General features: G+C 40.7%; 3 protein-coding genes across 4 annotated transcripts in view; 1 reads left to right on the forward strand and 2 right to left on the reverse strand.

Moving 5' to 3' along the window:
- Positions 1-94: 94 nt before the first annotated feature.
- On the reverse strand, positions 95-3,514 carry glod4 (glyoxalase domain containing 4). The gene is made up of 9 exons (XM_041806220.1): positions 3,379-3,514; positions 3,132-3,181; positions 2,922-3,042; positions 2,682-2,826; positions 1,291-1,427; positions 1,111-1,197; positions 880-993; positions 707-793; positions 95-615 (listed from the first exon to the last, which is right to left on the reverse strand). Exons 1-9 carry the CDS (start codon positions 3,466-3,468, stop codon positions 550-552), a joined length of 897 nt encoding a protein of 298 aa, XP_041662154.1. The 5' UTR covers positions 3,469-3,514; the 3' UTR covers positions 95-549.
- A 490-nt stretch (positions 3,515-4,004) lies between these two features.
- Positions 4,005-7,527, forward strand: mrm3a (mitochondrial rRNA methyltransferase 3a). Of its 2 annotated transcripts, none has more exons than XM_041800083.1 (4): positions 4,005-4,390; positions 6,145-6,389; positions 6,474-6,635; positions 6,726-7,527. In XM_041800083.1, the coding sequence occupies exons 1-4, from the start codon at positions 4,014-4,016 to the stop codon at positions 7,319-7,321; spliced, it is 1,380 nt and encodes a 459-aa protein (XP_041656017.1). In that variant the 5' UTR covers positions 4,005-4,013; the 3' UTR covers positions 7,322-7,527. The 2 variants fall into 2 exon arrangements, with proteins under 2 accessions (XP_041656017.1, XP_041656025.1); XM_041800091.1 differs by lacking the exon at positions 4,005-4,390 and adding an exon at positions 4,439-4,490.
- A 2,559-nt stretch (positions 7,528-10,086) lies between these two features.
- nxn (nucleoredoxin) overlaps positions 10,087-19,866 on the reverse strand; it is a 91,393-nt gene continuing 81,613 nt past the window's right edge. Inside the window, exon 8 of the mRNA XM_041812723.1 lies at positions 10,087-11,094. Within this exon, the coding sequence (XP_041668657.1) occupies positions 10,912-11,094 (183 nt within the window). The 3' untranslated portion in view covers positions 10,087-10,911. The remainder of the gene's footprint in view (positions 11,095-19,866) is intronic.

Consider the following 19,866-nt stretch of genomic DNA (forward strand, 5'->3'; position numbering starts at 1 on the left):
CAACAAACCTAAAATAAAGACTTTTTTAATCACTTTGCAGGGACTTTAAGAGCACAAATTGGGGCATACACAAAGCAAGAAAAGTAAACAGTAGAGCACCAACCACCAAGTATTGGACTCATTTTTATTTTTATGAAGAATATATGTTCTTTGTTCTTACATCTCTTTCTTATTATTTTTGACCAAAAAAAAATCAAGTTTAAATGTGGAGTGTGTAATATTTATCCCAGTAACATTTTCCAAAAATTATACTTCAAATTATTTATTCAGGTGATTAAACACTAGTTTAGATAGGCCAACTGATTAATGTTTCATTTTTACTAAATTTTTTCTGCTAAATGCTACTAAGCTAACTATTACACACTCAAAAAGTAGTTTTTATAGGTCTGCCTAATGCCAAGATTCCTGGCATTAAAACTCATTTTGGACCATTGTATCATCAGCAGAAGAGGACTAAAGATTTCAGGATCCTTGCACAGAAGTTTTCATATAATCGGGTGACAAAACAGAAAAAGAGGTTTGACAGTTTTTCAGACAAGCCCCTTCATCTCATGCAGTAGCCTTCTGTCTGTTGTGTTTGGCAAACCACTCATCACTTTTGTCTTCTGCCATGGCCTGAAATCAAAAAAGCACAAGTATGGTAAATATTAAAAACGCGTTGCATAATTTAGTGTGTACAGAGGGAAAATACTGGAGACAAACTGACCTTATCAAGCAGTTCATTTCCTTTTGGGTCGACCATTGACAGCTGCCTGAAAGCCTCATCTCCCACAAAACAAATTTCATGTCCATCCTATAAGAAACATTATCAAGTTGTTATTATTTTAACTGAGGAAGATTTCATTTGAGTTCAACATTGTATATTTTCAGTGCACTTACTGGATCAGCCAAAATAACCACTTCCACTGTGGCTTTTCCAGGAGTGTCCAGGCTGACTAATGGAGTGAGTATTTTCTGATTTTCTTTTTTCATCAAGGCTTCAAGGTCAGGCAGCTGTGGAACGCATAACAATGTACACACCCATCTATTATATACACTGCTTCGCATCAGTAATGACAATACAGATTTTTCCAAATTTTTATAAACTCAAAAATAGATGGTATATCTTACTTGCTCGCGTGGACATGAAAATGCTATCCTCCCAAATGCTGTTCCATGATCAACATTTCCTGAGATATCCTGAAGCTCCAGCTTACACTGAATTTAAAACATACATTATGGTTAATTAACAAATAACAAAATATAAGGCATATATGTTTTATTGATACTTGAATTAACAAAGAGACCCACTTGAGAGTCTGCAAATCCCATCAGCACTGTTTTCTTTTCCTCATTCTTTTCCATCACTTTCATTCCCAAAAGATTGGTCCAGTAGTGGGTTGATATCTGTAGGTCTGATACTCCGAGACATACCTTGTGCACGGGATCTGGCAGGGATGCTTACCGTTACTCACAGGTAATCAATAAGAAATGTATAGACTAGGCATAGACACTTGTGAGAAGAATAAAAACAGCTTTTGCAGATTGCTTTCTTGTATCACACAGTTTTACCACTGGTGTTTAGGTATTATAATGTGGGAAATGCTATTAGTTAACCTTTCTGCAAGAAACTAAATACCACTCTGTCCCCTTTATATTCAGTAAACACATACAAATCTGTCCATGAGAGGGGAAAAAGGGGAAAGCTTTCTGGGGCCCAGCCAAATTGGGGCCCATAGAGATCAGCAAAATCATGGTCCTGAATAACAACCACTCCTATCAAAGCTGCATAAAATAAATTTCACTTATATACGTTGTAATACAATATAGCATTTTCAAAATGTAAACCCATTTCCTTTAACAGAATTACTTTTCTGGTAATGTTAACAATATGGATAGGCTAATTTAACTTACCCATTTGGTAAGTAATGCAAGACTTCATAGCTAAGCAATGATGTGCAAAAACATCAAAACACCAGAGAATAAAGTAGAAGGAACTATAATTTCTAAAAGGGAAATTTAGAAGATTGGAGAATAAAGGCAAAAAGTAAAGTTGCAGTTGTGGAAAAACAGTTAAAGAGTGGCAAAATGGGTTAAAAGGAGCAAAAGGTTGCAAAAATATACAGTAAAAATGGTGAAAAGCAATTAATAATGGCAAAATTAGGTTTAAAGTTTCAAAAATGAGTGGTTTATGTAGCGAAAATTGTTTGGACCAAAAAAAAAGGCTTAAAGTAGCAAAAATGGGCAAAATGAAAGGAAACAGTGATGAAAGACGGTTAAAAAGTGGAAGATCAGAACCCAATCATAGCTTGACACACTTTTCAACTCCAAAATAAGAGAACTATTAGCCAGGATGCTAGCATTAATGCTACTGATCCAACACACATGTATTCATGCTATCAATAAATCACAACTGGGGAGGGCCCATTCTCTGGGTCTTTCAGGGGCCCATCCAATTCTGTGGGCAGGTCACATTTTGTTTAAGAATGTTAGTTTTTCATTAAGCTGTGAATGGTTCGACCAATGAAATGCAAATAAAATTGAATTACTTTATTTAAATACCTCTGAATTAATTTATAATGCAATGAAACCATGCATCTATTTGCATTAGTGGTTTTATACTTAATAAATGTCCCTCTGTCTCTATTTTGAGTAGTGGACACATGACAATGAGAATATTTTTATGCAGCATTGACACCCACCAGTTGGAGGCTGCTCTTTGTCCACAATGTAAAAAGGATATCCTCCTGGAGCCTGGATCAGATACAGAGCCTCTCCTACCTCAGTAAGAGGCCATCCAAGACGTTTAGCATTGCTCACAGCTTGGCTTGACTGCAGAGTAAGCCCCTTTAGAGAAAAAAAAACAAGTACATAGCACTTCCACTTGGCTGATTTATATAACACATGTTCTCTGTAAAATCTCTAAATGAACTCTTACCCACCAAGAAATCATTGCCAAGGTGATACTCCCCCACCCCATAATTATATGTTAGTTCAGCAACAAAATGGTCATCCTCTGGACCAAAGCCAACCATTGTCTTGCTCCATTTCCCGTCGTAGGGCCTGGATGGACGCAGAATACTTGCAGCAGTTAGTATGAGGATATTAACAACTCTCGTTAGACCATTTGGTTAAGGCTGCATCACACCTACCCATTACAAGTTGCTTTGCAGCCTTCCTCAAACTCTTCGTGGCGTAAAATCTACAAATGAATTAGAATAAAGGACAAATAAACATGCATACTGAAGCATAAACATAATAGCACCATTATGAAAAAAAAGGCAATGGCTAACTGCGTAACAATTGTGCAACACCGCCTGAGATTAGCCGATTATCAGGAAAAGTTTCTCAATGGCTTCAGTCACATCTGGAAGAAAAATAAAGCGTGAGACAAAGTACCTTCATGCCAAGAACATCCCGATAAAACGTGGCTGTTTTGGCTCTGTCACCAACTTTAAAAACAAAATGCAATGCTCGTCTCAAAGCCATATTTCTAATGGGTTTGTTATATCTGTACGATGAAGAGTGAGTAGGGAACGATTAAGCGTCCTGTATGATCGATTTTTCTGTCGTCGATTGTTAGAAATTTATTTGCAAAGTCAAACACAAAATAACAGAGTAAGGCGATTAGTCTTTCGAATAAATTCACAGATTGAATTTATCATCAAAATTAGTATTACTTTACTTTGAAAAACTCAGCGACTCTTGTAGAATGAGAAGTGGAATATAAATTCCCCACCCCTGGGATACAGGCAAATGGTATTGTCGAAAGTCTCCATGACGACGTCACATGTGTGTAGCATTTCTGCTTTAAAATAACAAGAAAACTGAATAGGCCTGTGGTTACATACAGCGGTTGATTCTAGATGAAATACACATACAATTATCAAAAAGTTAAAAGTCACCCAGTAATCTAGAATAACATCAGAAGCGTAAATATGGTGTTTTCTGTACGACCAGTAGAGGCACTAAGCACACACAGTGGCTGGTGCGCAACTCTGATAAAAACAAAGGAAGAAGAAGACCGTAGAAAAATGGCAGCTTACATACGCAGCGTGATGTTTCCTATTTTGATAGAGCGAAATGCTTTTCTTAGAAGAGGAAACGGCATTATCTCAGAATCAAAAAGATATGTTCGCGGACTGAGGAGGAAACCTGTCCAAGTGATTTTTCCTGACGACGTGGCGGATAAAGATGTGAAGCCGATAAAGTCTCAACCAGCAGAGAAAAACGTGAGGAGGGAGAAGGAAGCAAAAGTCACGGCTAGACCAAAACATACCGAACAAGGCGACTTTGACCAGACGAGGAATAATGTAAAGCCAAATATAAGACATGCACCCGATAATGTTATAGATGATCCGTTTGGTGGCCTGCGCTTCGAGAGGGCTTTTCCTGGAGATAAGAGATTGGCGTAAGTGTCAAAGAGCCAATGACGATGCTTAGAAACTGCTCACAATAGTCATTCAACGGGGAAACGGAGAATTCACCATATTCACCATATTAGCCTCAAGGTCAGACTGGAAAGATGATAAAAAGCAACTTTATCAATGACAATAATCTACGAATATCAAATTAACAAAGAGGGACTATTCTGCCAGACTTGTATCAAATCCATATAGGGACCTACACAGTCCCACATGTGTTTGTAGAGATGCCCTTAATCAGTTCAAGACGAGTTTAAGAAAACAGAAAGTTGTATGTAAGGTTACTCATTTAGAGACAACATTTAACAGGAGAAGTGTGTGATGTTTTCAATGGGGAAAAAAAGAGTTATTGAAAACGTACAGCAGGCCTGCTCCCAGAATTATCTGGGCCCCTGAAAAAACAATGAACTGGCCCTTCCCAATTGTGACATATTTATGTCAAGCATGTGTGTTAGATCAGGAGCATTGGTGTTAGCGTCCTGTTTAACAGTTACTTCATTTTGGAGCTGAAAAGTGTGGAAATATTATTGGGTTCTGATGTTCACATTACTTATTCATACCACTTTTACCACCTTTTCTGCATCTTTTATCCTATTTTTGCCTTTTTTAACTCATTTTTACAAAATTTTTCCTATCTGTAACCACTTTGTGCCACTGTTTGTCAGCCAATTTTGCCACTTTTTAACCCATTTTGCCAGTTTTTAACGACTTTTCACCATTTAATGCCATTTTGGCAGTCTTATTCCATTTCGCTGCTCTTATTTTTGCCACTTCTAACCCATTTTTTGACACTTTAGATCCATTTTTGCCTCTGTGTAGCCACTTTCTACATATTTTCTCTGCCTTTTTTCACCACTTTTAACCCATTTTTTCCAATTTGAGCTTTTTTTTTTGTCTTTTGCAATCCTTTCATTATTCTTCGCATGGCTTAGTTGTTACAGATTAACTTTACAATCGACCATGCTTTTCCTGACCTCTATGAGCCCTCCATTTATTTGGCCCCAGAAAGCTCTCCCCTTTATCCCTTCATATGGATGGCCTTGTGAACAGTCACGTGCATGCATTTTAAGCATGTAGGACACTAAGGATTCTTCATGGCTGATGTGCCTGAACCTGGGGCTGGAGGTGGGGTACGACCACAGTCCAGCTGGACATATAGGCACACACGTCAAGGTCACGCTTGGTGGCATCTCTCTTGTCTGGGCCTTTTCAACCCAAATGATATACCCAACAACCACCTGCAGTTTTTGAGCCCTTGGAACATTCATAGCATGACCAGGGGCTCATGGCAACCCTACTACCCAGCCTGACAGTACCCCAGGCCATGGCTACTCCCCACATCCACCCCTTGCTCCACCCTTAAAAGTGTGGACTTTATTTTTATACAGTTTATTTTTTCATGCCCCTGGTAATATGCAAGGACATCCAGAGCACAACCTGGGTTGTCTCCTTCCCACCCGTTGGTGCCTTTGGGTGGGCTTACTTACCATAACACACCTTACTTCAGTCTCAATTTTTGGCCCAAACATGCCTAAAAGTTCTGCACAGTACTGTATGTAAATCTTCCTCATAGGAGGAAAGAAGTATTTTTAATTGGTGACAGAATAACTGCATCTTGCACCCAAAGATCAGATTAATTTTTAGATAGCAATACAATGTTTATAAGTTCATGCCTTCATGAGGGATTTATGTTTTAACACTGTTTGCAATCACCGTCTGTCCTCCTCCTTCTGTCCTGCAGGAAAGTAGTGAGTGTTGCTCGTTCCAGGACGTTTCGGGAGCACCAGGGTAAAATCCTCCTGGAGGGGCGGCGTTTGATCTGTGACGCTCTGAATGCTGGTGCAAACCCACAGATGATCTTTTTCAGTACAGTGGAACGAATTCAAGAGCTTCCTGTAGACAAGCTGAAAAGAGCCACACTGGTCAAAGTCAAGTTTGAGGACATCAAGATCTGGTCTGACCTTGTTGCCCCCCAAGGCGTGATAGGTGAGGGTCACATTTTTATGTTTTCGTTCATTGTGAAGCACCAGTACTGTTAATTGATCCTGACTTAGATCCCTTCCTCTGCAGCCATATTTTCTCGCCCAGACCCATCACGGTTAAACTTTGCAAATAAAGGAGATTCCGTGCCATTGTCTCTTATATGTGACAATATCCGAGACCCAGGCAACCTTGGGACTATGCTGCGGTGTGCTGCTGCTGCCGGCTGCCATAATGTCCTCCTCACTAAAGGTATGGTTATGTTATCAGCTAATAAAATGTTTTTTGGCTCCAATACAGAAAATTACTTTTCTTAAATCTGTTTAATTTTTCCAACCACAGGTTGTGCTGATGCTTGGGAGCCTAAAGTTCTCCGTGCAGCAATGGGTGCCCATTTCCGCCTACCCATTTACCCCAACTTAAGCTGGCCTGATGTTGAAAATCACCTTCCTAACTCTGTGACAGTTCACGTGGCTGACAGCAGCTGTGGCGCTGACAAAAGTAAAGAAACAGAGGAATCAGAAGTGAATACATCGCTGAAACCCTCTAAAGCAGAAGATTACGGATGCGTTAGCGCAAAGGCCAGTAAAAAGACAAGACACCGTGAGGAATACGACTCTGATTCGGATTCAGACGGTGAATATGAGGGATTCTCACTTCCCAATGTGGAAACCAAACTGTACCATGAGAGCTGGGCACAGAAACCTCTGGCTCTGGTGATTGGAGGAGAAACGCACGGTTTGAGTGTTGAAGCTGTGGGGTTGGCTGAAAAAACTGCCGGTAACAGGCTCTTTATTCCCGTTGTTCCTGATGTGGACAGCTTGAATTCAGCCATGGCAGCGAGTATACTTCTGTTTGAGGGAAGGAAGCAGCTTTTAAAGATAATGCAGACAGCAGGAAGGAAGTTCATATCTAAAGCTAAGCAGCAGATAACTTGAAGTTAAGTCCAGATATCATGATATGTTTGTTTGTCCTCGTCTCTAGAGACTGTAAAGTTTTTTTTTATGTAAACTTCTATCCCATACCTTGTTCTGCCATTAATAAATCACTGAATTTGGGATATTTTTGTCAAATTCATTAATTTCTTATGAGCCTTTTCATGGGTTTCTTATTTTTTTGTTGAAATAAAGACATCTGATTATGACTTTCTCAGCATTTTATATATCAGTGGATTCCTGCTACTCTTTAGCCAATAATAATAGAAAAACGGGATCTCACTTAGCTAACTTCAGGAGACTCCTCACCAAAGCAGTCTGAGTTTGATCGAGGCATTTTTGTGGCATATAATTTCCTGTCTTCCTGTGTTGATTTAGAAAAAATCTTTAAAACAAGGAATACTTGGTGTCCATAGTTAAAGAATCATTCTCATGCATCACCCGCTAGTATTTGTGTTAATCTGCTTTAAGCTATGACCAGCAGCTCTGTAGCTCACGGTCATTAATTCCACAAGGATTTTATCCACTTTTAGTCTGCCACGGTTTTTGATGTTTTTGCGATAAGAAGCTGAAATTTGGCAGAGGCCACATTCGTTAAGGGGGTATGTTTAGTTCAAGCCAGTTTTCTTAAAGAGGATTGTAGAAGTAAGGTACTCTAAAAAGATGTCAAGTTATCAAATTGATTCACAAATTCGCTGAAGATTTTGTGTAAAAGTTGATGTGATGAGAAAGAACAGCTGGACTCGTTTGACTCTTGAATATGCAAACCAAGTTTCCCTTTATTTTTGTGGTTTAACGATGAGTAGACTGTGGCAACCTCTGGTGTTGGAAATGAAGCCAATATGCAAAAAAATGCAGTCCCTTTACTGTCCGTTTGAGGCTAGCTCAAAGTGCAGTGATAAAAATGTCCATTTCTACAGAAGGAATACATGTGTCAACAGCCTGGTTCATAAAAGTCTTTTTGTTTTTCCTAAAAGTTAATAAATTTACTTGCACACATACTTTGGGTCAATTATTTTCCTTTGGTAACTAGCCTATTTTAGATAAATTATACTGGTTATTCATAATTAGGGACATGGCTGCAAGTGAGTCTATTGTAGCTGGACTCTTAAGACTCGCAGATCCACCTCTTTAATTGTACCTAGGTTGTCTTAAAGTTAGTTGTAGAAAAATGTTAAAGGGGACATATTATGCAAAAATCCCTTTTTCAGGCTTTTCTAACAAAAACGTGCCCCTGGCCTGTCCACAATCCCCTCAAGTAGCAGACCTCATGACCTCATGTGGGGAGTACGCACCTGCCCCCAGGTTTGGTTTGCCGTCCCCGCTTGGAAGAAAGTTCCAGCCTTCTCTCCTGATCTTCCTCTCAGCTATCAGCTGAGATGCTGGATAGCTTAGTGGGTTATCCTGCTGGCTTAGGACTTGAAGATTGATGGTTCAAATCCCAGTCAGTTCCTTAACTTTGGATAAAAGTGTATGTAATGTTAGGAGTGCCACATCCATTTCCTGAGAGGGGTGTGGTCAGAGGCGGAGTTGGACAGTTCATTAACATTTAAAGACACAAATGGCTTGTTCTGAGCAGGGCTGAGGGGTTTTTTTAGATGTGCAAACATCTAATACTGGAGTGTTTTTCAGCAACAAATTTCATAGGCATGTTTTGGGGACCTCTGAGAACAATATAATCTTGTTTAAAAAGATAAAATAGGTCCCCTTTAATAGATCCTTCCAGATTCGTTGCCTAAGCGATGCTGGCCCTGACCATTCTGGAAAACATACCAAAATGAATGGCGAATATCTGGATCCTTGGCAATTTGGAAGCTTAAAATACAATATATTTTAGTGATTATTAGAGGCCCAAATCCATGACTGATGGCCAGAAGAGCTGATAGACTCCTTTGTGACGACTTCTCTTTGGTGCATTATTGGGTATCATTGGTAAGACCAAGCATCTAGCGCTGATGTGCTCAGGCCATCATTATGGTGACTGCTATTGTTGGGTTTCAAATTGCCCTAAATAACCAACGCTCACTGAGACATCTTCGTTTTATTCAGTCAATGGTTTCCTATCTCTGTGGCTGTTGTTTAAAGGCATTTGCCCAGATTGCAGTGACATCTAAAACCCAGCATTGGGTTGGTGTTTGCATAATACAACATAACAGGCGGTTCAATGCCTGAACATTTGAGTTTATAAATGTAAGGGTTAGTTCCACTGAAGTTGGATGTCCCCCTGACTTATTGTTGGTGTAATATGCAGTTGGGACATTAACAAAAAGGCTAACATCTTCTTAGCAGGATTATGTCACAAGACCAGAGTTAATAAGAACAAACAAAAACATACTGTACATACAGCATGTATACATGCCTGTGCTGGTTGTAGCTACTTTTTCTGCATGCATTTTTGTATAAATATCACTAGGGATGCTAAAATACTCTTTACATTCATGGCCACAGTATGTGTATGTCCTTTTTTTTCTCTCTCAGTGACATTAAAAAACAATGTCCCTTCTTCCTTCCTATTAATGTTAATTCAAGAGCCATGAATAAATTCATGCACTCGAGGCAATTTATTTCCAAAAGGACAACCCTCCCTGTGACAGTGTCATGTCTTTATATCTGCAGCCCCATTGAGCTGCATTATACTCACCTTCACTTTGCATATTAACTCAAAAACTTCCCCCAGAATAGAGCCAACATTTGCATTGAGCCCATGTGACTGATTTGAATACTTCTAAAACAAGGAACTGTTGAGCCGTCGCCGTTATATTTTTACATATCCAAGAGCTAACTTTATTGATAGAGCTTGAAAAGCAACAAAAATTGTGCTCTGCCAGTGAATATTTAATGGGTGTGAAGTCATGACTGGAGTAACAGAATACAGGGATTTATACATTCAACACTTTTCAAACGCCAGTTTTTGTGCCTTTCGGAAAGAACTCGACCTTCTCATTAAGGGACCTTCATAGAAAATCCTCAGAATGACTTTGAGATGAGAAACCACCACTAATGACTGGCAAGAGATGACTTTCACTCACATCATTAACACACAACGAGACACAGGGGTTTAAAACACCACTCACTGGTCTGATACAAGCAGGTATAATGTGATCTTTACTGTATGTGCACCTGTTGGGTTCTATTTTCTTTAAATAGGGCCATAAAGGCTTACAGCTACATACGACTACATCCAAAAACGCACTTTACTCTTTCCCAACATCATTCAGAAAGTAACAAGGATCTTGCAGACAAGACAGAAAGCGAAGAATCAGCTGAATAAGTAGGTCCACTGGGTTGTTCTCTGGTTTTCTCTAGAGTTCAGAAAAGCTATTCAGTGAAAAACAAAAAACACTTTTCTCGAGGCCAAAAAAGAACCAACAGAATCTCCGTATATATTACTGTAGGGACTATCATCAATGCAAGGCACCACAGGAGAAAGAGGACTCCATGAAAAGAGGGACATGTCTAAAAAAATGTTAAAATGTCAGTAAAAAGTGGGACATCTCTCTAACAGTCAGGATTTAGGGAGAGGAACAGGTCAGGGGTTTGATGACTGAGTAAGTCCCGTATACTTTAGTCCGATTTAGGGTCAGACTTCCTCTTTAGATGGGCTCTGGTTTGAGCTTTTCAGCCAGGAAGTCGCTGACAAATTGTTCCACTACAGCTGGCGTGATCTCCTCCACATCACGGACATACTTTGCCCGGGCTGACATGTCCAGGATGGTGAGCAGGGGGGCTGCTTCTGGGAGGTTTGTGTAATCTCGCAGGGAGTCACTCATGTCGTCCTGAGAAAAAATACAGCTATTAGTGGGATGATACAGTATGTTACATTGGTGCATATTTATACACTGGTGGTACATTTAATGGTATAGTCCTAATAAATATGTATTTACTTCAAATTTTTCAAATTTTAAATCTTCCGACACTCAAAAAAATCTGCTTTAAAACTGGTACAAAGGTATGCTTTTCATATACATTATTTATACTGTTAATATTTAAAGCTGAGTTGACTTTGGTGTCCCCTGTGGACATTTTTTTTCTGCTGATCCTGTCCTGTATAGTTCCTATAAAAAGCTTTCTTTTATGAATCAATCATGGTCAATATCGTTTGCATTTTTGACCAAAAAACCCTGTGAAGTGAAAAATAAGTGACTGCACAAATATTCACCCCCTTCATGTTAGTGTTCAGTAGATGCTCCTTTGGCTGCAATCACAGCACTGAGTCTGTGTGGATAGGTCTCAATCAGGCTTGCACATCTGGACACTACATTTACTTCATTCTTCTTTGCAGAACTGCTCAAGATCTGTCCGCTGCACGGAGATCAGGTGGGAACAGCCCTTTTTAATTCCAACTACAAATTCTTTGTTGGATTGAGGTCTGAGCTTTGACTCTGCCACACCAGAACATTCACCTTGTTGTCTTTAAACCATTTCTGTGTAGCTTTCACTACTATGCTATTCTTCAGGTTATCAGGTCTTGCTGGAAAACAATTCACATTAACAGGTCTTTAAATTATCCAGATATAAGGATTCCCTGGAGGGAAAGATGTAGTGCATAATCTTTGAACTGATCTTTGAAGGAAACACACAGTTTATACATTTTGAGAAAATGTAAATAACAGATTGATATGTTGGCTGCCACTGTTGTGCAATGCACTTTAAGTGGTGGCGTCATGGTTGCACTGTTGTTCTTCCCGTAACTTTCCAAATGCACTTACTTCCATCCATATCACAAAAAAAATTCTTCTTAATTTTTTCCAGGAAAACTGCACTCAGGCTGAACTTAAAAAGGATTAGAGAATGACACCTCACAGGAAGAAGAACATTTTCTCAAAATGTAGAAATCTACTGTGTTTTCTTGGACAAGACTCATTTCAAAGACACTTATGTCAATAATAAAGTCATTATGCTTTGATATACAAAGCTCCTATTAATGCTTGAAACCACTGATGCAAATCTTTATCTACAGGATTCGCAAACTCTTGGATTTCAGCAGTGTCACTAAATATTCCTGCAAATAAACTGAAGATGAGAATTTCAAAAATGCTCTTTTGGTTCTCGCATTAACTATCCCTCATCTCATCTTCAGTCCACACTTGAATTTTATATCACTACAACTGACGTGCAAGTCAAAGACTGGAGACATCCAGGAAAGAAAGCTCTCTTCATTATGCTTTTCTGCACTCCTCATCAGCTCCAACTTCCTTTAAGTGAGGAAAAGTAGGACAGAATCTATTACTTCAACTGTGTTACATTAAGATAACCCCGTAAAATTCAGAAGCGCCTGGCACAATCTTTATTAATGCACACTTCTTGAAAGAGAATATGAAACTGTCTCCTGTCTTCCTGCAGGCACCCTGCCCAGAGAGACCACAGAGCTGCTGCTTAGTCACGCATCCTGCTGTGTGCACAGAGAGAGAGAAGAACCAGGTGGGGGTCCAACAGCATCTTTGCTTTCTAAAAAGCTTACTTGCATCAGATTCAAGTCTTATCACAGAGCGTTTGAAGAGCATAGGAGAAAGAAAGAAGTGTAAAAATATGTTTCTAAGATTGTTACTGGGAATACCAGTTTGATTTTTTCGCTTTATTTTGAAAGGGCCTCACCCACGTTTCTGCCTGAGGCGCGATGGCACCTTTCAACCTTTAACAAGTCAGGATTACAACCCCTGTAGCTGCAGGTAGCAGACATGAATCACAGGCAGGCAGGCAGGCAGCAGCTTTCAAACAAGCGTGAGAGAGCCATTAATTATTTAGGCTGAATAAGAAATCACAACACTTCCTAATTCAGCTTTAGTTACAGTCTGGAATTTCTTATTCCTAGTAAAACAGAGACACATTACTCTACTTATTTCTTCAATAAGCCAAAAGGATTTCATGTGTTATCCTTGTTGAGGCCAGAGTTCACGGATTAGTTGTGCAATGCCACCATCATTTGAGACTTTCTCCTGCACTTAAGACAGCGTGACCTGAGCTACCCCTGGTTGATTTTTTTGGCTCAGAGGGAGATTCTGGAAGATTACAGATCAGTTTCATATGGGAAAGATTAGGTGAAAAATGTAGAAGTACCAGAAAATCACCAGAGGGGGGCAGTGCAACAAAGAGAAGGACCTCTCATAAAGGCAGGGCCTCTGATGTGAATACAGTTACTGATTCATGTGCCAATGTGAGTTTTGTCCAAACAAAGTCAAAGATAAAGTGACTGGCTGGATTTCCTGCCCTGGGTAATGCTCAGGCCTCTTTGCTGTGTCTCTCTCCGTTATCAGAAAATCCAGCAGCTATTCTTGCTAAATGGATCAAACCACACAATCAGTTCTCTTGCTGGCTGCGTTGCTACCTAAAAAGGGATAAGTATGCCAAGATGAAGGCTTGTGAACTCTGCTTTGCAGACAAAACTGCTAACAGATGGGACAGATGAGTTGCAGCGTGGTATTTCTTTGCAGGCAGACCACTTCCTCCCTTTATTACTCTGCAAATCACAAAACAATGACCACTTAATACGTACAGATATTAACTGTCAGAGGACAAAGTTGTTATGGGCGAATTACAGCCTGATCCTTCTACTACAAAAAAAATTTTCATCTCATAAGCTTGCTTTTAGCTTTGCTTAGTGCAGATTATAGATTCTGTCGGCACATAGAGTAAAAGATGGATACATTTGACTATCTGTATATATGACGAGATGTAATCTCTGAATCATAGGAAGTCATGCATCTTCTTTTGTTTGGCCTCTCTCCTAGTGTAAACTGCTTCTCGTGAGGTGCAGCCATTCCTGAACCCCCCCGGCTGCTCGCCCTCCCTCTACAGCTCAGAGAAGACAAAGGGGGAGGAGGGGGCTCCCCACACTAAGCTGTGATAAGGTTGTGTGTTGACTGTGTGGACCCTGCTTGTCTATGTGAGGCTTATTCTGACTATTGATGCACTGTGGCATTTCACAGGCGATGGCCATCTGATAAGGCCTGAGCTGAATATAACAGACCCCCTCTCCTTCACCAACGCTGGCCTCTGAGCCAGAGGGGGTTTCAGCGTCTCACTGTTCAACTCTAAAAAGTCCCGATTGTGAAATTTTGGATATTTTCATAAAGATTTGCTCATCGGTTTACATGACTGAGAGTGAAAACATCTTTGCCCAGTTGTCAGCTAATTGTGGGATAAACAGCCTGAAGATTTAAACAACTGAGGAGCAAATATTGTGTACATGATGTAACAGAGATCTGGATTAAAACTAAACAGCTGCACTGCTGGTGCTCTAAATAAAGGCTTCATTCTTAAACAATAATAAAGCTACACGCCATGCTGGCTGCTCTGTGAAGCTGACCTTAGCTTTGAGCTAATAGCTTAAACATCTATTCTGTCCTTGGTTTTCAGTTCAGTTCATCTAAGTTTATCTTTAATTTAAAAACAGCAAGACAGTCCACAACACCATGTTAACATGCTAAAACGTTTAGCGATGTAAAACTTTCGTGTATGTTTCAGGTATTAGCGTGCTAATGTTGGCTAAGTAGCAACAGACACCTCAGTTTTATAGGTATTGGTCCATAAAAGGAAGAAGAGGTTGTTGTTACTAAGTTTCGCCAAACAAAGGCCTGAAGTAACATATTACTTTAGTTGTTACTCTCTGTCCCCACAAATGTCTCTACATTATTCCCTTTATTTGGTCTATAAAAGCACAAAAAAGCCCACTGAATAATTTTATAGGCTAAAGTAAAATCAAATGTCTCGTAATGCACGATATTGTATTATCATCATCATTATCATCTTGATGATCCCCAAGACTTTTGCAGAAATATTCTGTGGACTGACGAAACAAAAGTTGAACTTTTTGGAACGGTAGCCGTTACATCTGGCGTAAAAAAATAACACGCAATATGATAAAAAGAACATCATGCCAACAGTCAAACATGGTGGTGGCAGTGTGATGGTCTGCAGCTGCTTTGCTGCTTCAGGGCCTGGACCACTTGCTGTGATTGATGGAACAATGAATTCTGCTGTTTACCAGAAAATCCTGAAGGTGAACATCCAATTGAGATGCTGTGGTGTGATCTTAAATGGGCAGTTCATGCTGGAAAACCCTCCAATATGGCTGAGGTAAAACAATTCTGTGAAGAAGAGTGGGCCAAAATTCCTCCACAACGATGAGAAAGACTCATCACCAGTTATCACAAATGCTTGATTTCAGTTATTGATGCCAAGGGTGGCATAACCAGTTATTAGGTGCAGTGGGCAATTACTTTTTCACGCTGGGCAAGATAGGTTTGGACCCCGCCCCCTTAAAAAAATTAAATAATCATTCAGAAACTGCATTTTGTATTTACTTGGGTTGTCTTTGTGACATATTAAAATTAGTTTGATGATTTGAAACATTTAAGTGTGATAAATATGCAAAAAAAAATTAGGAATCAGAAAGGGGGTAAATACGTTTTCACGGCACTGTAGATATTTAAATGTCCAAAGCAATGGCAGGGGGGAAGATGTCAGAAAAAGTGATTAAATGCATGCTGCAGAGCCACTTCTTCCCATTAGCAACAGCAACATTTCTAAAGGAGCATCTTCTGTTTCTGGCTTAACATGAGGCAGAGGTGGCACCTTTTTACCTTGGCCAAGGAGGTTATGTGATCGGGTGGGTTTGTTTGTTTATTTGTTTGTTTGTTAGCAACATAACTCAAAAAGTTGTACACAGATTTTCATGAAATTTTCAGGAAATGTCATAAATGGCATAAGCAAGAACTGATTAGATTTTGGGAGTGATCCAGTTGACCGTCTGGATTCAGGAATTTTTTTAAATGATTCTTTGCTATTGGGAGATAGGGCTAATGGTGGAGTTCTGCCCTGTTACCACTTTACACCAGGAGATGGCGGACATGAGTAACTTCAATCCCAGCAGCATTTTTGGGTGTGTTTCTATTCAAAGTTTTGGAGTTTATAGAGTTTTAAAGACGTATGCCCGGTCAAGGAGACATGTCGGAGTGTAACAGAGAGAAAGACAGCGAATTGTAGCGAGAATACTCACAATGCTAGGAGGAATAGAGGAATATTCACCCTCTGCAATGACTTCCAGTCATCCAGTGAGACCATGGGTGAGACTGTCAGTGCATCTGTTGGCACCGGCAGGCAATGCTTCCGCCATGACAGTCCACCCATAGCGAAGCCAATACTTTGCCTCACTGTGTGGTGGGGGGCACATGGGGACGGATCCAGGAATTTTTTAAAGGATTCCTCACTATTGGGAGATAGGGCTAATGGTGGAGGTCTCTCTCTGAGTGCTTTTCTAGTTTAGTGTGTGCAGACAGGTGTTGATGTGGTGGATAGGCCACTTGAGGGCACCACTGGGCAGGAAGGAGGATTGACACAACCCCTGTCAGGCTCTGGATGTCCTTGCACGTTACCAGAGGCATGGTGCAATAATCTGATTAAAAGAATGACAAAGTTTACACCTTTAGAGCAGTGTAAAGCCCGTTTCAGACTGGGAGCGTGACGCGCGCGTCTCGACCGCGACATGTGGATTTTCAGTTTAATTGCATGTTAACAAGTCAGGGCTTTCAGACTGCCTGCACGTGCGCCATGTCTCGTGCAGCTGATACGCCTGGCTCAGGCACGGAGAGTTGAGAGATTTGAAGTCTCGCCTATTTTTCCCACGCACCACGTGTGGCTGATAAATGGAGAGCCATATTTATATCGTTGTGGCAAATATGCACATAGAATATGTTTACAATGTGTTTCTTGTTAACCCTGAGGAAGGCCACAAGCTTAAATGCGCCTGTTTGGTAAAGTTGTTCTCTAAAGAGCAACTATTAGTGAAGCTTTCTGTCTCCACACTGGTTGAATATGTCACAGGAAAGATAAACACTGTATGAATGCTTTTCTGGTTTGTGCTTTTCAAAGTAAAAACCCAGTTTAGCATTTCTATAGAGAAACTCTGTTCACTTGTACAGAATGCTTGTATTTTGAATAGTTCCCGACAAACTTCCACTGTACACTGAATCAAGTCGCTTTTAGGGGGGTTATTGAGGTAAAACCTATGAAGAAGGACAGGGCTTTGAGAGCAGGGAAATGTGGCTGACACGCAGAAAACTCGCGCCCTGTGTGAAAGCAGCAACAGCAGGAGCCGGAGCAGACACGCGCGGCACAGGCAAGCAGTAAAACACGCTCCCAGTCTGAAACAGGCGTAAGGGGTGGATGTTATTGGTAGTAGGGTTGCCACGAGCCCCTGGTTGAGCTGTGGATGTCCCAAGGGACAGAAACCACTAGCGCTTTCCAGGCATATAACTGGAATGAAATGGCCCTGGACAAAAGAGATGCTATTGAATTTGACCTTGGCTGCAGAGAGACACACGTGCCCCCCTCTTACCCTCTCCAGCCCAGGGTGTGGCACATTAGGCCCATGATGAATCCTTAGCGTCCTACATGATTGATGCACATGACTGCACATATGCAGGTGTTGAGTGCATACTGGCTTGACCAAATACGTTTGAAAGCAGCTTTAGGAATCCTTATGATCAAATGCAAACAAACAAATGCCCCACCACCACGAATGTTGCATTGCAGTTAGAGATGTCAAATTCATTCAATGTTGCTGTTGCAAGATGGCAGTATATGAAAACAAATGCACACAGGTCAGGTGAGGGCTGGAATTGGTGCAAAATCCCTGAAGAGTGATTCAGTTGTTTTTTCCACAAGTTAAGACAAAATCAACTTTACAAAAACTCTTAATGTGAACCATGCCACTGAGAAATGCTTGGCATCACTAGTGTCACAAGGATTTAACCATGCCATCTTTAAATGCCTGAAACCCTGGATCAATGCAGGACCTCATGGTGAAGTTACAGGAAAACTCCAGTGGTCAACCTCAAGCAAAGCTAAAAACATGATTTAAATCATTACATTAATTGATCTTAATCAATTTAACAGAAAGTAGGAGAACAGAGAAGCTACAGTCACTGTTGTTTTCCAGAAATGAAGAGAAATTCTTTTGTGACTAGATAATACCACAAGAGTCTGTGTTGAATGCTTTAGCTGGTTTATAGCAGAAAGAACAGAAGATTTCTTTTTCTGCTTTTATTAACTCAGTAACTTTTTCAGTAGGGTAATAGGATCCTGTGTCACTCTGCTCAGCCTCCCCTGAGAGACTGCCAGCATACTGCTGTCTCATGGACACAGAAAACCCAGCAGCTGGCCTGGCAGGGAGCCTGTTACTATCAGGGCTAACCCGGGCTGAGGTTCAGGAGTCTGAACCCAGAACAGGGAAGTTTTGCTCTCTGTACACCTGAAACAGGAAGTGATATCTTACTGTGAGCCCCATCTGTAAATCAAACCTGCTGATTTCACAGTCGGCTGGGCTAAAGCCAGGAAATTAAACCTTGGCTACATGAATGTAAAAAATCTGCCTTAGCTTGTGCGCCACAAGGGAAACAAAGGAAACTCGGAACGCATTTAAAAAACAGAATCCTTCTGAATCACTGCAAGCTCCAGAGCAACAAAGAGTCTTTGTGCTAGGTGGAGTAAATATCAGCACACAGACAATGAACACAAAACACATCAACTCTCCTCTTTCTGAAAACTTTCTGAAAGCTTGGAGTATGTGTATCAGTGACATTTCAAGGCCTGACATCAGGGTGAAGCAGCCTTGAACAGACACATACACACAAGGTCAGTCAGCACATGCGTGAGTCCAACCACCGAAACCTGAGCCTACCCAGGAGTGTGACACGAGAAGCCAGCGCAGTCCTCCAAGACTGCTGGGCAGAGAGAACAGGGAGGAAGGGGAGCTGGAGGGTGGAGGGCAAGAGGGACTGGGAGAGGTGTCTAATCTTGTAATTATGCTGCTGCTGCTGCTGCTAACTCCTTCGGCACTGGAGAGGTCGAGACAGAACAACATGAGATAACAAGAGTTACAAAAACTGACCCCCCCCCCCCCGAGGAGGTGGGGGGATTACTTGACCTGAAGGAGAAAGTTTAGCTGGCACGCTCCAAAGTTATCCATCATTCTTAGGCACCCAGTTGAATTGTGGATCATGGGCAGGAGTGAGTGGGACTCTTTTAGGTTCAAGAGGTTCAATGAGGGGCTTATAATGCTATCATTTCAGTAGTGGCAGAGGCTTTGAGAGCAGATATAAACCATGGACAAGCATCATATGATTAGAACTAACTAATAAACACTGGCAAATAACCTGGTTCTGTATGGTTGTTGTTGCACATCTATATAGAGGTTTCAGGAATTTATTATCACAATATAAAATTGTTAGTAATGTCATAGGTGGTTTTGTTGGTTTTTGTAGGTCACAAACAGGCATCAGTATTTTCCAGCAGCTAAAAACCCCCCTTACTCCCCCTGCTTACTGCATTTATCAGTCTTCCATCTACAGTATCTACGGTAAATGGACTTGAGCTTGTATAGCACTTTACTAGTCATCTGACTACTCAAAGCACTTTCAAGCCACAGATCACAGGTTCTGGTACTTTGTAACATCTCCACACAGGATCTCTGGAGCTCAGTTAGAGGGACCATCATGTTCTTGGTCACCTCTCTTGCTAAGGCCCTTCTCCCTGATTGCTCAGTTTGG

Source organism: Cheilinus undulatus, linkage group 2 (genome assembly GCF_018320785.1).
Source record: "Cheilinus undulatus linkage group 2, ASM1832078v1, whole genome shotgun sequence".
Taxonomy (NCBI): Eukaryota; Metazoa; Chordata; class Actinopteri; order Labriformes; family Labridae; genus Cheilinus; species Cheilinus undulatus.